General features: G+C 35.2%; 2 protein-coding genes across 2 annotated transcripts in view; both read right to left on the reverse strand.

The window, feature by feature from the left end:
- The window catches only part of LOC135087075 (uncharacterized), a 63,544-nt gene extending 56,463 nt beyond the window's left edge, over positions 1-7,081 (reverse strand). Inside the window, exon 1 of the mRNA XM_063981919.1 lies at positions 6,931-7,081. Coding sequence (XP_063837989.1) covers positions 6,931-6,984 — 54 coding nt within the window. The 5' untranslated portion in view covers positions 6,985-7,081. The remainder of the gene's footprint in view (positions 1-6,930) is intronic.
- The window catches only part of LOC135086941 (uncharacterized), a 422,922-nt gene that overhangs the window by 145,516 nt on the left and 258,066 nt on the right, over positions 1-19,340 (reverse strand). The gene's annotated exons all lie outside the window — the stretch shown is intronic.

Below are 19,340 nucleotides of genomic sequence, written 5' to 3' on the forward strand. Positions count from 1 at the left end.
ACTATGAAGGGTAATACCATTGAGGGGATTTTAATTTCAATTTGTTTACGTGCCCAAATTGATAGGGTACTTATATCTTAAAATAACTCGTCTTAGCAATGCCCTTGAGAGATTGATCGATTGAGAATTAGTACAGAAAAATCAAACTAAGATCTTGTTCTACGGCGACTAAATAACAAAAATACATTACACGTACCTATATAACATGTTTAATGTAAGTGCTCATCACATCATCATTTTTGTACGCGAACTCTCCGTAGTTCTTCGTTTAGGAAAAGCAGAAAAAAATATGAGTTAACTACTTAATGAAGAGAGCTGTACAGACAGTAACAAAGTTGTGTTGTGAACTTTTTGGCTAGGTAGGTAGACTTTGGGTGTCATCACGAAATATTTGACGCTGAATGTACCAGTATCATGTCTATTTAGAGTAGGCGCACACCGTTGATTTTTAGTTGGCCGATAGTTGTGCCCGATTTCAAATTGTATGAAGAATCGACCAAATCGAATCGGCGTAGTGTGCGCACTCCCATACTTACATGCCCATACTGATCAACTGCCCGACTAAACTATCGGCCGACGAAAAATCAACGGTGTGCGCCTACTCTTAGGCACTGTGTTAGTACAAAAAGACGTAGCGACACGAAATTCGATCTGTCACCACGATTCACAAATGTTACATTGTCGAGTCAAAGACAACAAACAAACTTCTCTAAAAGTAAAATAAGCGCATAATCTTTATAGAGAGGTAAAATAAAACCAAACGAATGTTGGAAAGAAGAGAATCGTTGGCGAGCTGGACTAAAGTTCTTAGCAGACGGGATGCTTGAAGATCGTGCCTACCAGTCCAGATTTAGGACCTTTTGTTGCGTAAGACCGTGTAAAAAACACCACCTCGTCAGGCTTAGTGAACCGTATGTAGTACAGAAGCAACATTCTTAAAATCACGCAGAACATTCTTTAAAGGGCGTATATTTAGTTTGTTTTATTTAACAATGTGGTAATTTACCACAAATTGGACATGAATAAAAAAATATACAGCCTCAGGAATAGGCCATACGTGTCTATTTTTCCACAAGCGTAATTTGAATTGAGTAATTTCAAAACATTATCGGTATTGAACGGTTTTGCGATTTTGCTGTCTTTGCAGTGTCATATTGTAATCGTAATCAAACAAATGCAATAAGCAGATAAATTGACAGGAAATAGGTAGGTATATGGATACAGTCTTTAGTCAGTATTATATGGGTACATTTTATGCACATGCAAACTGATTCGTGTGCGGTTTTTTTTTATACTTGAATACTCCGCATCGAACTACGCTAACTACTGTTACGCGCGAAATCTAGATTTGCTGGTGAAACTTTAACCTACCTAAGTTTAATTTCAATTTAGATACTCCTAAGCTAAAAAGCTACTAATCCACTACCTATAAGCTCGAAGCTTTTAGGCCGCTTACAAACTACTATTTTTTAGAGCGATACAAACTCGCGACAGCAAAATATGTGTAGTCCGAGCGATTTTATGAATAAATTCGTTCTTTATCTATACTAATATTATAAAGAGGTAAAGTTTGTGTGTTTGTATATTTCTTAAATTGTAAGGGGTAATCTCGGGATCTACTGAACCGATTTTAAAAATTATTTCACCAATAGAAAGCCACATTGTTGCTGACTGTCATAGGTTTTATAAAAAACCGAAAAATTCCACGCGGGCGAAGCCGCGGGCGGAAAGCTATCTATACTAATATTATAAAGCTGAAGAGTTTGTTTGTTTGTTTGTTTGGTTGAACGCGCTAATCTCAGGAACTACTGGACCGATTTGAAAAATTCTTTTTGTGTTGGATAGCCCGTTAGTTCCTGAAGGCTTTAGGCTATTTATCATCACGCTAAGACCAATAGGAGCGGAGCACCAATCAAGAATATTTCAAATCAGTGAATTTTTTCCTTTTGAGAGCTGACGCTGCGTAAACGGTTAAAGTTTCGCAAAAATCATGTATGACAGGATTGTTCCCCTTTAAAAGTTCTTTAAAAAAGTCCGCGGTAGCATATGTCTATCTTTTAAGGTTGGCTCATAATAACCATTTTTATGCAAAAAAAATCTGTTTTAAAATAATGCATTATTTGAGAAGGTGTTTTTATAAACATGATAATAATCCTTATCCAAATAAATAAATTATTCACCACAAGTATTTAATTTTAAACATTCTTGCCCTTTACACCATTCGATTTCAATAAATATCTTAGGAGATATCGCAGTTTTAAAATCACATCGCAGCAAAATAATGATCAAGTACTACGCGCGCTACTGATGTGATGGATCAATGCACAGCCCTCAGATCATAGAAGGGAATAGATGTGAAACGGGGGCGTGGCGCGTGTCTCCGCGATATGCCCAGAAACGAACATCGGCCGCGTAGCTAGGTTAGTCGCGATTCGATATTTTGGATAATGCGTCGTTACGTGCAATAAAACAAGTGAAACGAAGAACTACAGGAACAATGGAGTCATTTACTACATGTAAGTATTGCAAATCTATTGGTATTTTGCTAATAAATAAAAAAAACTAAACATTTTTACGAACGAATTCAGTGCCGTAACAGTTACTGCGATATCGAAATCAGTGGTGATAAAAATTCTAACACACTTGTACATTGACGATTTAGTTAGCAACCACTTTATGTCATGCTCAACTACTGCGCAATGTATTTAATTTCTTCCGATATCCACTGTCGTGTGAAAATACACAGTACGGCCGCATGTGCCGGTCGTAACATAGTGCCGTGCTCGTGTTCTAATGCGGTTTCCTATTATCGATAAATAGAAGTAAATTATAATTTTCTATTTTGTAATTTTAAATAAAAAAATGATGTGTTACATGCGATTATAAAAGATTTTACAAAAAAAAATAACAGTAGAAGTAATTAGTAACTGTCAACTATGTAATTACTATAAGAGCTAGTTGAAAGCCTAATATAGGCATTATTTTTGATAAACATATGCGGTACGCAGATCGCCATAATTAAAAAGTAAATGCGTGATAGTAGTTAATAATAACGTATAATAATAAAAAGGTTTTCATACATAAGCATTTTGTGAAATCAGTTTCGTGCCTTGCCCCTAGCGATTTAAAGTATCGATATCTTGTCGACTCCATTTTATCTTTGTTCTCTCACTAGCGTTTTCTTAGTGTGCGTCACGTCACGCGGCCATTGATTGGCCATAAGGCATGCCTTCTGGCCAATCACAGCACGTTTAAGCCGGTTGCACATGTTGTCGTAGACTCTCAGTCGCTTTGTTTTTACACAGTTGAATGTGTGTGTGGGAGCTGTGGTGGGGGAAATGTGGGGACACTGGTTCTCGTTGTAGTTACGCGCGACTTCATATCTATTCTCTTTCTATGATCTGAGGCACAGCCTAAACCGCTGATCGTAAAGACCTGAAACTTGGACGGTGTGTTCTTTGTATGACGTAAGCATCTGATAAGAAAGGATTTTCCAAAATTCTACCCCTAAGGAGGTAAAAAGGAGGGGCAAAGTTTGTATGAAATAACGAGATTCCTTCGTCCAATCTACTTAAAATTTTGCATAAGCATTCTATAACAGAATTAATGGAAGACGTGTTTCGTATTTTAGTGAAATGCACCCCCTAACTATGTTAAAAAGGGGTAGAAAGTTATTTTAGTGGTGATTTGCTTCAAAGTTGATATTAATTACTCATTAGTGCTTTTTTTTACAATCATGACGTCATGTTAACGACTACCATACTCTAGGGGCCTCCACTTAACCTCGGAGTGGGTGCCCGCTGCGTGCGCTCGCCCAACAATGCATAGTAATGCATGAAAGTCATGCCGCGGGCACCTGCTTGCGCTGTATACATAAACTCATTTTCGCGCGAGAGTTTTGGCGGAGGCTCTTGAGGTAGTGGGAGTAGTCTTGAGGAAAAGCTCCTTCTCCCACGGCCAGTGGCATGCTGGAAGCTTGGTGATTCTAGCACCCGTAGGAAAATATAAAAAAAAGTTTACCAATAATACTGCGGTAGGTGTTTTCGATTTCGTTGTAAAAAAATAATACCACCGAGTAACTTTCACCGGATCAAAGGCCGAGCTGCATATTCATAAAATATAAGAAAAAAATATTTTCATGTTTATTTAACCTGATTTTTATATTTTAAAAGTATTCAAACATTTAGATAATAACGTTAAAACATTTAAAAATAATCGTATGAGAACGTTTTCGACTTCTCCACGGACGAAGTCGCGGGCAAAAGCTATTTGTAAAATAATTAGACTAAATTATTAAAAGTGCCTACCCAAAGTCATTATTCCACGCGGACGAAGTCGCGAGCACAGCTAGTTACAGTATAAAATGGTATCGATGCTGTAGGTTTTGTAAAAAACCTGCGACCGCTGAGAGAATGCATTCCAGACTGCTCGATACGAGTGTTACGACCAATAATTCAATAAATAATCTTGACAGGAGGGGGCGCGGAATTTTTTGTATTGTTGAACTGAAAGGGGGCGCGTCTCAAATAAGTTTGGGAACCAATGCTCTAGTGCATTTGATTCGCAGCATAAGCGCGTAAGATACTGATGTATGTTTATCTGCGTTAATATTCTTAGAAGTAATAAAACGGTTGTATGCGATTTGTGATTGGAGAGTGATTATTTTTATTTTTTTTATTTTTTTATGCATAACAAGGCAGGTATTTGACCACAATCGCACCTGATGTTAAGTGGGATGCGGTCTAGGATGGTACATATCTGCCCTGTAAGTGCCTATTCACTCTCGCCTTGAAAAGGCCCGGATTATAGTTTTCGGGAAAGACAGCAGCAGGCAACGAATTCCAGTCCCTAGCTGTTCGCATTATAAAAGAGTCATCGAAACGCTTAGTGCGAGCTGGTGGAATGTCAACAATATAGGGATGGTACGCTAACCTGCGTCTGGTTCCCCGATGATGGAAGGGGGCTGGTGGAATTAATTCATGTAATTCTTTCGCACATTCTCCGAAGTGTAGCCTGTAGAAAACCGATAGGGATGCTACCTTACGGCGATTATGAACTGAAACAGATGATTAATCAAATATTTTAAAACTTGAGTCATGAGGGGCCATCCATAAAGTACGTCACACGAATTCCATGATTTTTTTACCCCTCCCCCGTCCTTGTCACAGGTGGTCACATTTCTGAGACACATTTCACATTAGTGTGACGTCACATGTTTTCTTCATTGGTTGCCCATTAAGACTCTCGTAGGTTTTCGACTTCGACGGAGTTGTGCTTAAGTGGTGGGGGTATTTTTTAGTTTAATTTATATTTCAAACTAGCTTTCCGCCCGCGGCTTCGCCCGCGTGGAATTTTGTCTGTCACAGAAAAACAATATCGCGCGCGTATTTGCTCACCGTTTAGACCTACCCTGGACTACGACAAACATTTTAAAACCAAAATCAGCTCAATCGGCCCAGCCGTTCTCGAGTTTTAATCAGACTAACGAACATCAATTCATTTTTATTTATATAGATAGATTACGCGATTAGTACCTCTAGATATATTAGATTTTGAAATGTGATGTCACGAAACTTAGGACCCCTCCCACCCCTTGTCTCACCATGTCACACTTTGTCGACCCCCTCCCCCCCTCTTAACGTGTGACGTACTTTATGGATGACCCCTGATGAGTGTATCGCGTTTATATCGATGCTCAATAGTGTATGTGTAACAAGACTTTATCACGTCAGCAGCCGCGTATATTCGCTGCAGACGCGCTCGAATAAAATACAGTGTGCAAAGAGCCTTATTGTAACTTAATCACACCATAATACTGTTTAAATATCAAGAGTGTGTTAAGTAAAGATAGGTATTTAGTATTTAGTGGGCACATAATCGCAACTAAATTGCTAGACGCACTGCAATCACATCTAGTGTATGGAGGCCCTTAAACATGTATTAATAATTAGTTTGTATGAGATTAGGAGTACTGCCACTTGTAATACCACCAGGTGGAAAAAGTTAACTTTATTCTTTAATAGGTACCACCTTATCTCACAATATCAAGAACCTTGAAATTATGCTAATTATGCATAGGCCACAAAGTGTTTTACTTTTATCACCAGCCTTCCTTAAATTACTCAAAAAGGCCTGAAACTTAGTAAGTTTTAAAGAACCATATATTGGTTTTGGAATTATCTATTTATTAAATAATGTTATTATAATAAATACTATAATTACAATTTTTATTAATAATTAATGTAAATGGTCAAATAATATGCTCATAAATAAAGCATAACTCAAATTAATTTATGATTGCATTACATAATGTTAGCTAGTTCAAGGTTAGGTAATTTCAACTGCTTTGATACATTAGCATATTATGTAAAGGTTGTTATGTAGTGTCTAAATCTAAAGTAATGTATGCCAATCCTGGCTCAACCGACTGTAACTGTGACAAATTGTATTGATTACAAGCCATGACTGAACTCAGCTCCATCATTTAATAGACAAGAATTTGTAAGTGATACATAAAAGCAATTAAATTATGTAATAATTATGCAACAGCAAAATTGAATATGAACAAAGGTCTTTGTTATTTGGGTAATGATCATGATATCGCGGCAGACGCCGGTCTGTTTACACCACGCGATGTTTACGGCAGCAGCGTGTCGGGCGCGAACTTGCGCGCTCCTCAGGCTCCCGTCTACGAAACCCGCCCATCTACTCATCCCTGTGCATTACACCCTTACATAATTTCCTTACGTAATAACCGCGTGGCAAGGATAGACACCCATTGATAAGTACAACAGAGTCCCTCCATCACACCATTACGTAATGCCAGATATGATTGGCGAAAATCATCTTGAGTAAACACATAACAAACGAAGTCGCCGGCTTTGCTGGTAAAGACATTGAAAACAAGTAATAAGTTAAGTGGTTAATTACCTCTGGAGTTATGGGGGTTGGCGGGCCGACATGCCCGCCTACTCGCGGCCACATGATCTTTTTGTCTTCGCCTTAGAAAGCTGAATTTGAGGATAGTTCACTTAACTTTTGGACGAACGTCTCAAAAACAATTTTGACACAACCACCACGAAGTAAGCAAAATCGCATACTAAAAAGTCATAGACAGGCAGTCAAAGACTTCTTTTCGTTTGACTGTTGTCTATTCCTAAAGATGACATATTATTATGACCACAGACTAATTAAAGCTTAACTTATGTCAGTGCCATGAAGCTAAAGATGGATAAAATGGAGGCCACACTTCGAATACCTACTTGAAGCACAACCTATGTATCACTATCTCGCTTTCTGTGGGCAGACTCTCTCTTTCTAAATAAAAAAAAATATAAATTTGCTCAAAGACAATGAAACTCAATGTAAAATCTTTATTTCTTGACATAGGTATCATTGTGGTATCATTAAATAAAGTGTAAATACTGGTAAAACCTTTTAGGAAGAAATCACGAAATAAACACTTACGCGTGGAATCTTAAGTCACTTCCGGAACACCACGTACTACCGCAACCACGCACCACAAAATTTTGCACGATTTCTTGTGATAAAACAATGATTAGGTTCTGTAAAAAATCTCAAACGAAATTAACTGCATAGTAAACAAAATAGTAAATAACCGCCATGATGGGCCGGATTGGGCCGATGTTGCCACATGGTACCGATTCCTCAGGAATTGGGATTGTAATTCCCTGATTCGCCAACACATTAAGACTAAACGGCCGACAATTATGTGATTTTTAATTTAACTAGGTAATCGTAGTTCAAATATTTAATTATTTGTTTAACTTGATTTGGCTAGTGAATTGGCTATTTCGAAGAATTTACTAGGATATTTAAATAAGGAGATAGCAATACTATAGTCCACACTAAAAAGAGAGGTCGGCCCACAGAGAGCGAGATAGAGATAAGTAGGTATTTGACTCAAGTTTTTGTTCCAAGTGTAGCCTCCATTTTTATCTTTAGCTTCATGGTCAGTGCGTTCCGCCCAACATAAACGTGAATATTATTTAGAGAGGCGCTAATATTAATATAGCCCGACCAGGAACATAAAAACCCTAGCCATGTTGCGGAAAACAAATGGTACTAAATTCTTTTAATGGCAACAGTAACTGAAAACTTCATTGACATGTCACCTTGCATGTCAGTCTATTGCTGTCAAAGCGTAAGCGTAAACAAACTTTATTTTATAAGTGCGCAATTAATTTTGTGAATTAAATTGCTAAAATCTTTTTATAGTCGTGAAAGAAAAGTGGTTCACAATGTGTTAAAGTATTTGTCGAAGAGAAATACCAAGGGTCCGGACAATATTTTCATTGAATAATGTTTCCGACAAAGGTTGTCAAATTGACTGACATCATAGAGAAAAGACCTGAATGTCTCCAACTTCCTCATTGGCCCTAGAGCAATTCCAAGTATACCATCAATAAAAGCCTAATTAGAGTCATCAAACCTCTCAGTCATTCAATTAGAGCCATTAGAACTTCATAACTATGAGTTGTTTTCTGTGTGTAAGCTGAGGACACGTGTCCCCAGCTGACACATCTGTATCTTCGTAAATATTTATGCTACGATAATGTATTATACCTCAAAAATTACAGTCGAATCCAAATAGTAGGCTTTCCACTTTTCAAGACTTTAGCTCAAATACTGTTAAAACCACGATCAAAAAACTATGTGCGAGCTGGAGTACCGTGTCTCCAGCTTACACATCTGTATCTTTGTAAATATTTAAGCTACATCAATGTTTTATATCTCATAAATTAAAGTCGAATAAAAAAACCCGACTTCAAATCTTTCAAAGCTTTATCTCGAACCGTTTTCGAACTACGAACCGATATGTATGTGTAAGCTGGTGACACGTAACACACGGTGGATTATTAAAACCGTATAAGTTAGAGTTGCGTTTTAAAGATCAAATAATTCGTTATAATTAAAGTACACACGAGACATAATTTCAAATCTCTAGGCCTCTTAGTTTCAGAATTAAAAGCCAAAAACTATTTTCCCGCCAAATAATTCAAATAATGTGGGTCGACTGCGACGTTGCCGTTCCGTGCGTCCACTAGAGCAGTCGAATTTGAACCTAAAAACTAGTAGCGTTTGAATCATTTTTATTTGTAGTTTAAATCATTTAATTTCGATTATAAGAATTTTAGACTAGGAGCCGGCTGATTTGTGTATTGAGTACCTAATAACCTATATTTTATTAATAAGAAAAAGCTAGGTAAAACAAAATTATATTTTAATATACAAGTAAAGTAACGAACTTGTTTCCAAAGGCTCAAATATTTGTGGCGTTTCTAAACGCAACCACTTTAATTTTTATTTAAATACCGTGAAGTCCCACGATTCTGCTACGTCAAGTGGCAAAAATGGGCAACAACTATATTTTGCTCTATGGTTACAAACAGATTTTGCTCTATGACAAACACAGTTGACAATGAGGGTTTTCGCGATTGAAAAATCCGCCAGATGGCAATAAGTAGACGCGAGGTCCAAATGCTGCGTTATTGGTGGATTTTGACATATTATTATCTGTCAATGTCATGTCAAAAATAACCAATCATGCAGCATTTGGACCTCGCGTCTACGTATTGCCATCTGGCGGATTTTCCAATCGCGAAAACCCTCATTGAATTCTTCTTCTTCTGTTGAAGAATCAAATAAAAAAAATTAACCACAAGAATAAGCGAACATATAGGTGTACCAGAATCTCATGGCAAATAGGGAAAATAAACTTTGTTGAGAGCAATACTGGGGAAATTGGAATAAACAATCTTGATACTGTTTAATTTTTTACTTTTATGACTAATATTAATGAACATGAAGTACGAATATACATTTTAGGTAGGTATGTGTATGAAGAATGTTGTTATACATCAGGTTTTTAACATTGGAAAATGTCTTGGAAATTAAATAAATCGTCTGTGAGAAAAGAAATGTCTGAGAAATTAATTATTTAAATTACCTACATATTTTCGCGTGGAACTGAAACATAGGCGGTGCCGTTCTTTTTGTATATGGCCAGGTCTGGGTTATTTAAGAAAAAGGTTACAAAATTTTACTAAGAAAGAATCTTGAGTGACCCTAGCTGAAAAATTAAAAACTGCTAGATTTAAAAAAAATGAACTGGCTGGATCAGGGGTGCCATTTTGATCGGTGTATTCACACAGTTATTCGGAGTACAAACAGTAGTACTCCGAATGACTGTGTGAATACACCGATCAAAATGGCGTGAATAGTTATGCGCAACTTTAGGGCCCTGTAACTTATTTATTTGTAGAGATATTTTCATGATTATTTCACAATTATTATTAGTTCTACTTATATTTACTTCAAGTTTATTTCAAAGAAAAAAATTGGAAACTTCTCCATTATTCAATCTTGCTTTATGAAATCTTTTTCAATTTTCTTTACATGGTCATAACATCTGCACCAATTTGTGAGATATACCTGAAAACCCCGATAAAGCAGCTATTAAGTAAGAATAATATAAAAAAACACAACCCTCCTTCTGACACAGTTGGGTAATAAACTAAATGTATCAAAACATTTCAGTCCAACTTACTGTCAACTTGACGACGCGCTTTAGAATCAAAGATCGACTTTGAATTATGCCTTATTTTACAATTCACATTGAAAACAATATGCCTTGCTTGAACTTTTTCGACTTTTTCACAAAATTAACAAATAGTCAAGAAGAGATTACAAAAATTTTGCAGTGGCTGACAGATTTCATAATTTTCTTTGACAGGTGACAATTAAACCATAGACAATTGCCATATGAAAAACACACTTTTCCAATATTTTTGTTTGCCATGAGATTCTGGTACACCTATAACGACATATACAAGGTTTCCCAAAAAGTACTGTCAAGCCGAAGCCCAGAGGTAGAGTATCACTAGGGCTACCCGAATACTCGATTTTTTCAAGTTATTTATAATTTTCAGATGATTTATGATGATGATGAAAATCTTTATCATATTTCAAAAACCGGGATAAAATCTATCCTACGTCCTTTCCCGGGACTCAACCATTATTTATTATTATTTATTTATAAAATATAGGTTATTAGGTACTCAATACACAAATCAGCCGGCTCCTAGTCTAAAATTCTTATAATCGAAATTAAATGATTTAAACTACAAATAAAAATGATTCAAACGCTACTAGTTTTTAGGTTCAAATTCGACTGCTCTAGTGGACGCACGGAACGGCAACGTCGCAGTCGACCCACATTATTTGAATTATTTGGCGGGAAAATAGTTTTTGGCTTTTAATTCTGAAACTAAGAGGCCTAGAGATTTGAAATTATGTCTCGTGTGTACTTTAATTATAACGAATTATTTGATCTTTAAAACGCAACTCTAACTTATACGGTTTTAATAATCCACCGTGTGTTACGTGTCACCAGCTTACACATACATATCGGTTCGTAGTTCGAAAACGGTTCGAGATAAAGCTTTGAAAGATTTGAAGTCGGGTTTTTTTATTCGACTTTAATTTATGAGATATAAAACATTGATGTAGCTTAAATATTTACAAAGATACAGATGTGTAAGCTGGAGACACGGTACTCCAGCTCGCACATAGTTTTTTGATCGTGGTTTTAACAGTATTTGAGCTAAAGTCTTGAAAAGTGGAAAGCCTACTATTTGGATTCGACTGTAATTTTTGAGGTATAATACATTATCGTAGCATAAATATTTACGAAGATACAGATGTGTCAGCTGGGGACACGTGTCCTCAGCTTACACACAGAAAACAACTCATAGTTATGAAGTTCTAATGGCTCTAATTGAATGACTGAGAGGTTTGATGACTCTAATTAGGCTTTTATTGATGGTATACTTGGAATTGCTCTAGGGCCAATGAGGAAGTTGGAGACATTCAGGTAGAGAAAAGTAATACATAGGAAATAGAGAACCCTCTCTGTCAAATTTTTGAACCTACTAATTGACAGCCTGGTGTTAAATTCCCTGTACTTAACCTACGTACGTAACGCTCACATACATACATAGTACACGCACACATACATACATAAAGTCCACGCACACATACACACAGTTCACGCACACATAGGCCCTCATAACCTTCAAAGAATTATTGTTTTTATGATGTACAATGTAGATTTTTTTCAAATCCATTATTTGGAAAATATTTATCTTTATGGTGTACGTATTGTATTATTTTCAAAACAATGGATTTGGAAAAATTCTACATTGCACATGGAAATGCAAATAAGTAAACAAAAACTTTTGAATTTAATAATTTTACTTTATTTATGAACACACATAATATTATACACCAAAAGCGTCTTTTCACAAAGTTTTCAACAACACTAAAAAGCATTTGCACATTGAGAAAACTCAGATCACTTGTGAACATAACAGAAAGTTTCTTCGCGATTCACGAAGGAACGAACAAAACTCCGATGAACCAGAACAGCAGCAGGTACGAAGGAATGAACTTGAATTTGACTCGACGACTCTTCAATACTTTAATAGGGCCACAGAAAACTTAAATGATGGCTAAGAAAACAAGAATGCATTTAACATAACAAAAACAACACCGGCCATTTTGGAGGAAAAACAAAGTTGCCATATGTTAAATAGTAATTTCTACTACTCTATTATGTAAATTATAACAAAAATGTCAATGTTCAGTTTTAAATTAAAACAAATTAATTTCATTTAAAAAAAGTTTTCACATTGTAATTAACAATATTCTCAAATATATTTTAATTAAGAAAAAAATGAAAATATGAAGGAAACAGGAGCAGCGACATCTAGAGCGTTTTAGGGTAGTTAAAAAGTATTTGAATTTATTCACCGATGTCGCTGTTTGGAAGCAAGTTTCACTTCGATGACCGTTGTATGGAAGTTTCCACACCCTGACTGACATGTTTATCGTATAGTACAGTCCACTATGAAAATTAGCTGGGGTTTGTTTCAACCATAGAGTTATTAACCAACTCTATGGTTTCAACTAACCTATTTTTAAAGTTTTTTGTCACTTTCTAAGTGTTGAATTTTATGAAATTGGGAAAGAAGTACCGAGTTTGAAGCGTTCATGAGCAGACATCACATACTCTCTAATCTGTGGCAGACATTGCAGTTGAATATTCAAGTTCTGAATTTGATTATTGATGAATAATAAAATAAATCCTACTAGCTCGATTGATGGTTTCATTTAATTTACCTACATAATAATATTTTTCCGTTAATTTATGAAAATATCAAATTACATCAACATTTCGTAGTCAAACGTTTAATTTTAACATTTGACTCATTATTTTCACAGATTTTCATCAATTTCACCAAAAATATTTATTGTTGAAAGTCTTGATTTCAGTGCAAGTTGCATGCAAGTCGATGTTATCAAGTTCACAATAATCGTAATAGAATCGTATCGTAGTGTGATTTACCACCTCACTTTTTTTTTTTTTAATTAAAGCCTCAGGATAAAGCATAAAGTTTTATTCCATAAATTGTATCCTTCTTGTCTTAGCTTCCGAAGGAATATTTGAAGTTTTTGAAGACCACACGGGAAAAACAATGAATGTCATCTTTTCTGGAAACTTACTTTTTAATGCCATCTGTTAGCTTTTTAGGGAAACATTATATTACAAAAATCAGAATTGGGTAAAATTGTCTTACGGTGGATTTCTATTATTCAATCCTAATCCAAATTATACGGATTTGGATTGTCAACTGTCAAATTTTAATATGTTTTTGGCCAAAATAACTGCGGTTTTCGATGTTTTTACATTTTTATATTGTTTATAAGACTATTTAAACAATATTAAAGTGTAAATGCATCGAAAATTTTGGAAATATAATCTAAAACTGAATTCAATTTGACAGTTGTAATCCGGATTTGGACAAGGATTGAATATGGGAATCGGGCGTTAGTCAACTGTAATAGTTCAATTTGTGTTTGTTTGTCCATGGCAAGAAACGGTTATATTATGGACCATAACTTAAAACTTATTTTAACAAATCGAGTTTTAGAAGTACAGGCAAAGCATATGTTAACACAGTAATAAGTTGTTTCAATATCTCACATAAAAGAGTCTAAAATGAAAGAACTATAGATTTTCAAACTACCTTTAAAAACTGTTTTTCTCTTAATTGTAGTTTTTTGACATTCTTTGTTTTTCCCGTGTGGTCTTCATTTGTAAGATCTAAAGCTATTTAAGGATGACCTAAACTGAAAACAAAAATAAAGAAAATGCAATGACATATTATCATATAAATAGACACGTTATGCGCCTACATTATTGTATTTTAAAATGGCGCAAGTAGTCCTATTTTATGACAGCTATTCACTATGACATTTTGCACAGAATAGGAGAATGGGGTAGAGTGAACCTCACAGATATAGAGAACCTAAATTGTATTTTCGAATGAACTATCAAACTAATATTTAAACAAAAGCAAGACAAAACGTAACTTATTATTTTCCCTCAAATCAACTTGAGTCTCATGCCTTTTTTGTCTTTTATAAAATAAAAACATCTTACGAGAAAATGATGTAATAAATACTGTGCAGTATTTAACTGCCTAAATAATAATAAAAACACAGAATGTACTTTTTTAAGTTGCCTGAAGACACTGAGAGGTAAATACCTAGTCTGGTCATAAGTTCTGTCACATGATCATAACTTTTGAATTTTGAATGAGGGTCTCAAAAATATTTATTGAATTAGAATTTAGAATATTTAACGAAATTAAAAATGTGCACTGTTTTGAATTTTATTTGTTTTTAAATATGTAGTGGACGCATAAAGAAGACCAAACAGCAGTTGTCACGCTGCATTGGTGCGGTTACGCACCAAAGCAGATTTTCGATGTGCTGAAAAAATTTAATTAAATATCAATTTTAAGTTTATCGTTTCATCAAACGATATAATAAAGTCTTAAGTGTAGAAGACACAAAACAAAAGTAATTGTCCTTGCACGGTTAGGAGTCCAGCAGCGTTAAAAGCTGCAAAGGCGCGAACTCAAAAAAATCCCAAGCGTTAGCAGACTTTGCCTGCCCTGGAGGTAGGCTTAAGCACAACCAGGGTGAAATTGGTATTTATGAAAACTCAAGGCTTCAAACTTTTTGAATAAAAATCAAAAATCACTTGGATGCGCGTTTAAAAGACCTGAGATTGAAAAAATCCCACGTTTTGCTTAAGCGGTACGCGGGAAAAAAGTACATTGAAAAAAATTTTTCGAATGTTTTTTTTTACCATGGAGGAGAGTTACAAAAAAACAAAATGGTAAGTTGGATGCATACATCAATGAAGATGCACCAGCTTAATTTCGGCTGTCCAGCTAGGCCAGCTTTTATCGTCACTCACTGTTTGGTAACATGTCTCAAATTTGGGCTTTTTTGAAGTATTTTTTGCATGAAAGGCATAAAAACGAATGCCATTCTGTATCAAAATTCAGTTCTCACAAAGCTTATGGAACCTTTTTCACATATCATGCTCAATAACAGACACTGGGAGTTCCAGCAGGATTTTGAGCCAGCTCATAAGCGAAAAGCGCGCAAAACCCGCTCGTAGGGCGTAAAATTGACCTCAGCCGGCACGAAGTCTGGCCTTCATCCAGTCCAGACTCTAATCCGTTGGATTACAAAATATGGCAACATTTGGATAGGAAGGCCTGCTCTATACCTCATACTGATTGGGAGTCCCTCAAGGCATCCTGTATTAAACCAGCCGCCGATATTGATACGAAACTCGCTCGTGTTTCTAGAGACCACTGACCGCGCAGTTTGAACCATTGTATTCATCATTGCGAGGAAAATTTGAAATAATTTTTATAAGCATAAAATCTTTGTTTTAGTACCTTTCTATTGGTATATAAATGACTATTGGTATATAAATGATTACCGTAAAAACAAATATAGTATCAATTATTTCACTATAAACATGTGACAGAACTTATGACCCGACTAAGTAAGTAGTTAATATTATTCATGATAATTCATGCTAAATCATGTATTTCCTCCGCCATTTTCCGCAGTTTGGCACCTCACGTCACATCATTTTACCGAAGTCAGCCCTATATAGTTCCAAAATACTGAACTGTCCTATCCATGACATTGACAGCGGGGCGCCACCGTCTATACCGGATCGCTGGTTCCGATTTTTGCCATGTTAGAAACCATATAGTTGAACGATGGTAGCGCCCCCCTGTCATTGAGTTTGGTGGGACAGTTCAGCGTGGGTCATCTATAGCTTCGGCGCAGTGCCGATCACTGACGTTTGTCAACAAAATGGTGCTTGACTCTTGAGACAGGCTAAATTACACCATATTGTTAATGACATTGAGCATACATTTTTTTAAATACCTTCGCGAAGTAAAACTTCTGTACGTATAGGTGTACCAGAATCTCATGGCAAATAGGGAAAATAAACTTTGTTGAGAGCAATACTGGGGAAATTGGAATAAACGATCTTGATACTGTTAAATTTTTTACTTTTATGACTAATATTAATGAACATAAAGTACGAATATACATTTTAGGTAGGTATTATGAAGAATGTTGTTATACATCGGGTTTTTAACATAGGAAAATGTCTTGAAAATTAAATAAATCGTATATTACTTTGTAACTAATTTTATTATGCATCATACTTTTATCTTATCACTTCATTCAGAACTAGAAAACGATTCTAAGAACTCCACTTGCATTTCTTGTTCTTCAATAGATGATCAAGATAAAGAGGTAGGTATTGTAAATAAATTGCTCTTCCAGCATTTCAATGGAGAAGTTTCCTGATGTTAAAATAAAAACATTATATTTCTCTGAATGGGATTAAAATATATACCAAAACTAAAAAGACGGTGAAGTTTTTTTTTAAATCGATCAAGAAATGTTGAGAAATTAATTATTTAAATTACAAACATAGGCGGTGCCGTTCTTCTTGTATATGGCCAGGTCTGGGATATTTAAAAAAAAGGTTACAAAATTTTACTGAGAAAGAATCTTGAGTGACCCTAGCTGAAAAATTAAAAACTGCTAGATTAAAAAAAAAAGGATCTGTCAACAGCACTGGATCAGGGGTGATTTACTGTTTGTACAACGAATGACTGTCGTGAATACACCGATCAAAATGGTGTGAATAGTTATGCGCAACTTTAGGGCCCTGTTTGCGCAACTTCTTTATTTGTAGAGATATTTTCATGATTCTTTCACAATTATTATTAGTTTTACTTATATTTATTTTAAGTTTATTTAAAAGAAAAAAAATGTATACTTCTCCATTATTCAATCTTGCTTGATGAAATCTTTTTCAATTTTCTTTACATGGTCATAACATTTTGACCATTCCTCTGCACCAATTTGTGAGATACCTGAAAACCCCGATAAAGCAGCTATTAAGTAAGAATAATATAAAAAAACATAACCCTCCTTCTGACGCAGTTGGGTAATAAACTAAATGTATCAAAACATTTCAGTCCAACTTACTGCCAACTCGACGACGCGCTTTAGAATCAAAGATTGACTTTGAATTATGCCTTATTTTACAATTCACATTGAAAACAATAAGACTTGCTTGAGTTTTTTCGAATTTTTCGCAAAAATAACAAATTTTTTTTTTTTTTTTTTTTTTTGGGATGGACTGTCCCGCTGAAGCGCCCAGGGCGCCACGCAGTGATTCTGCCAATGTCAAGTAGTTAGAGAGATACACGTGACTTTTGATTATTGGCCGGTATTTAATATGTGGGTATCTCGAGAACTTAATTGTTTAGAGTCTTTAACATAAAACTCGCCACCTAAAACAAAACAACACATTGCAAACGTACACGTACATCACAAACAAAGTTATTGGGAAAGGGGAAGTTAAAATTTAATGTTATACACAGAACAATATTTACTTATATATTTAATACTTGAGGAAAATAGTCAAGAAGAGATTACAAAATTTTTGCAGCGGCTGACAGATTTCATAATTTACTTTGACAGGTGACAATTAAACCATAGACAATTGCCATATGAAAAACACACTTTTCCAATATTTTTGTTTGCCATGAAATTCTGGTAGACCTATAGTATCTATTATTATTCTGTGCTTATACGTAGAACTTATTATTATTCTGTGGTGGTAACATTCAATGTTGCCACCCCAACCATAGAGAAAAGTAATACATAGGAAATAGAGAGCCCTCTCTGTCAAATTTTTGAACCTACAAATTGACAGCCTGGTGTTAAATTCCCTGTACTTAACCTACGTACGTAACGCTCACATACATACATAGTACACGCACACATACATACATAAAGTCCACGCACACATACACACAGTTCACGCACACATAGGCCCTCATAACCTTCAAAGAATTATTGTTTTTATGATGTACAATGTAGAATTTTTTCAAATCCATTATTTTGAAAATATTTATCTTTATGGTGTACGTATTGTATTATTTTCAAAACAATGGATTTGGAAAAATTCTACATTGCACATGGAAATGCAAATAAGTAAACAAAAACTTTTGAAATTAAATAATTTTACTTTATTTATGAACACACATAATACTTATTATACACCAAAAGCGTCTTTTCGCAAAGTTTTCAATAACACTAAAAAAGCATTTGCACATTGAGAAAACTCAGATCACTTGTGAACATAACAGAAAGTTTCTTCGCGATTCACGAAGGAACGAACAAAACTCCGATGAACCAGAACAGCAGCAGGTACGAAGGAATGAACTTGAATTTGACTCGACGACTCTTCAATACTTTAATAGGGCCACAGAACACTTAAATGATGGCTAAGAAAACAAAAATGCATATAACATAACAAAAACAACACCGGCCATTTTGGAGGAAAAACAAAGTTGCCATATGTTAAATAGTAATTTCTACTACTCTATTATGTAAATTATAACAAAAAATGTCACCGTTCAGTTTTAAATTAAAACAAATTAATTTCATTTAAAAAAAGTTTTCACATTGTAATTAACAATATTCTCAAATATATTTTAATTAAGAAAAAAATGAAAATATGAAGGAAACAGGAGCAGCGACATCTAGAGCGTTTTAGGGTAGTTAAAAAGTATTTGAATTTATTCACCGATGTCGCTGTTTGGAAGCAAGTTTCACTTCGATGACCGTTGTATGGAAGTTTCCGCACCCTGACCCCAACCTCTAGACGGGTGGCACTTTCTGATCGCTTTCATCGTGATCCGATAGTAAAACGATGCTAGTACGATCTTAATTCGATTAATTTCACGGCTTGTTGCATCTCTAGATCAAAAGTCAAAAATTGGACAAATGTCTTGTTTGTGGTCTCAATGAAATCTATGTTTTGCGGAGTACACAATTTGCTTCAA

This window comes from Ostrinia nubilalis, chromosome Z (genome assembly GCF_963855985.1).
Source record: "Ostrinia nubilalis chromosome Z, ilOstNubi1.1, whole genome shotgun sequence".
NCBI classification, from domain to species: Eukaryota; Metazoa; Arthropoda; class Insecta; order Lepidoptera; family Crambidae; genus Ostrinia; species Ostrinia nubilalis.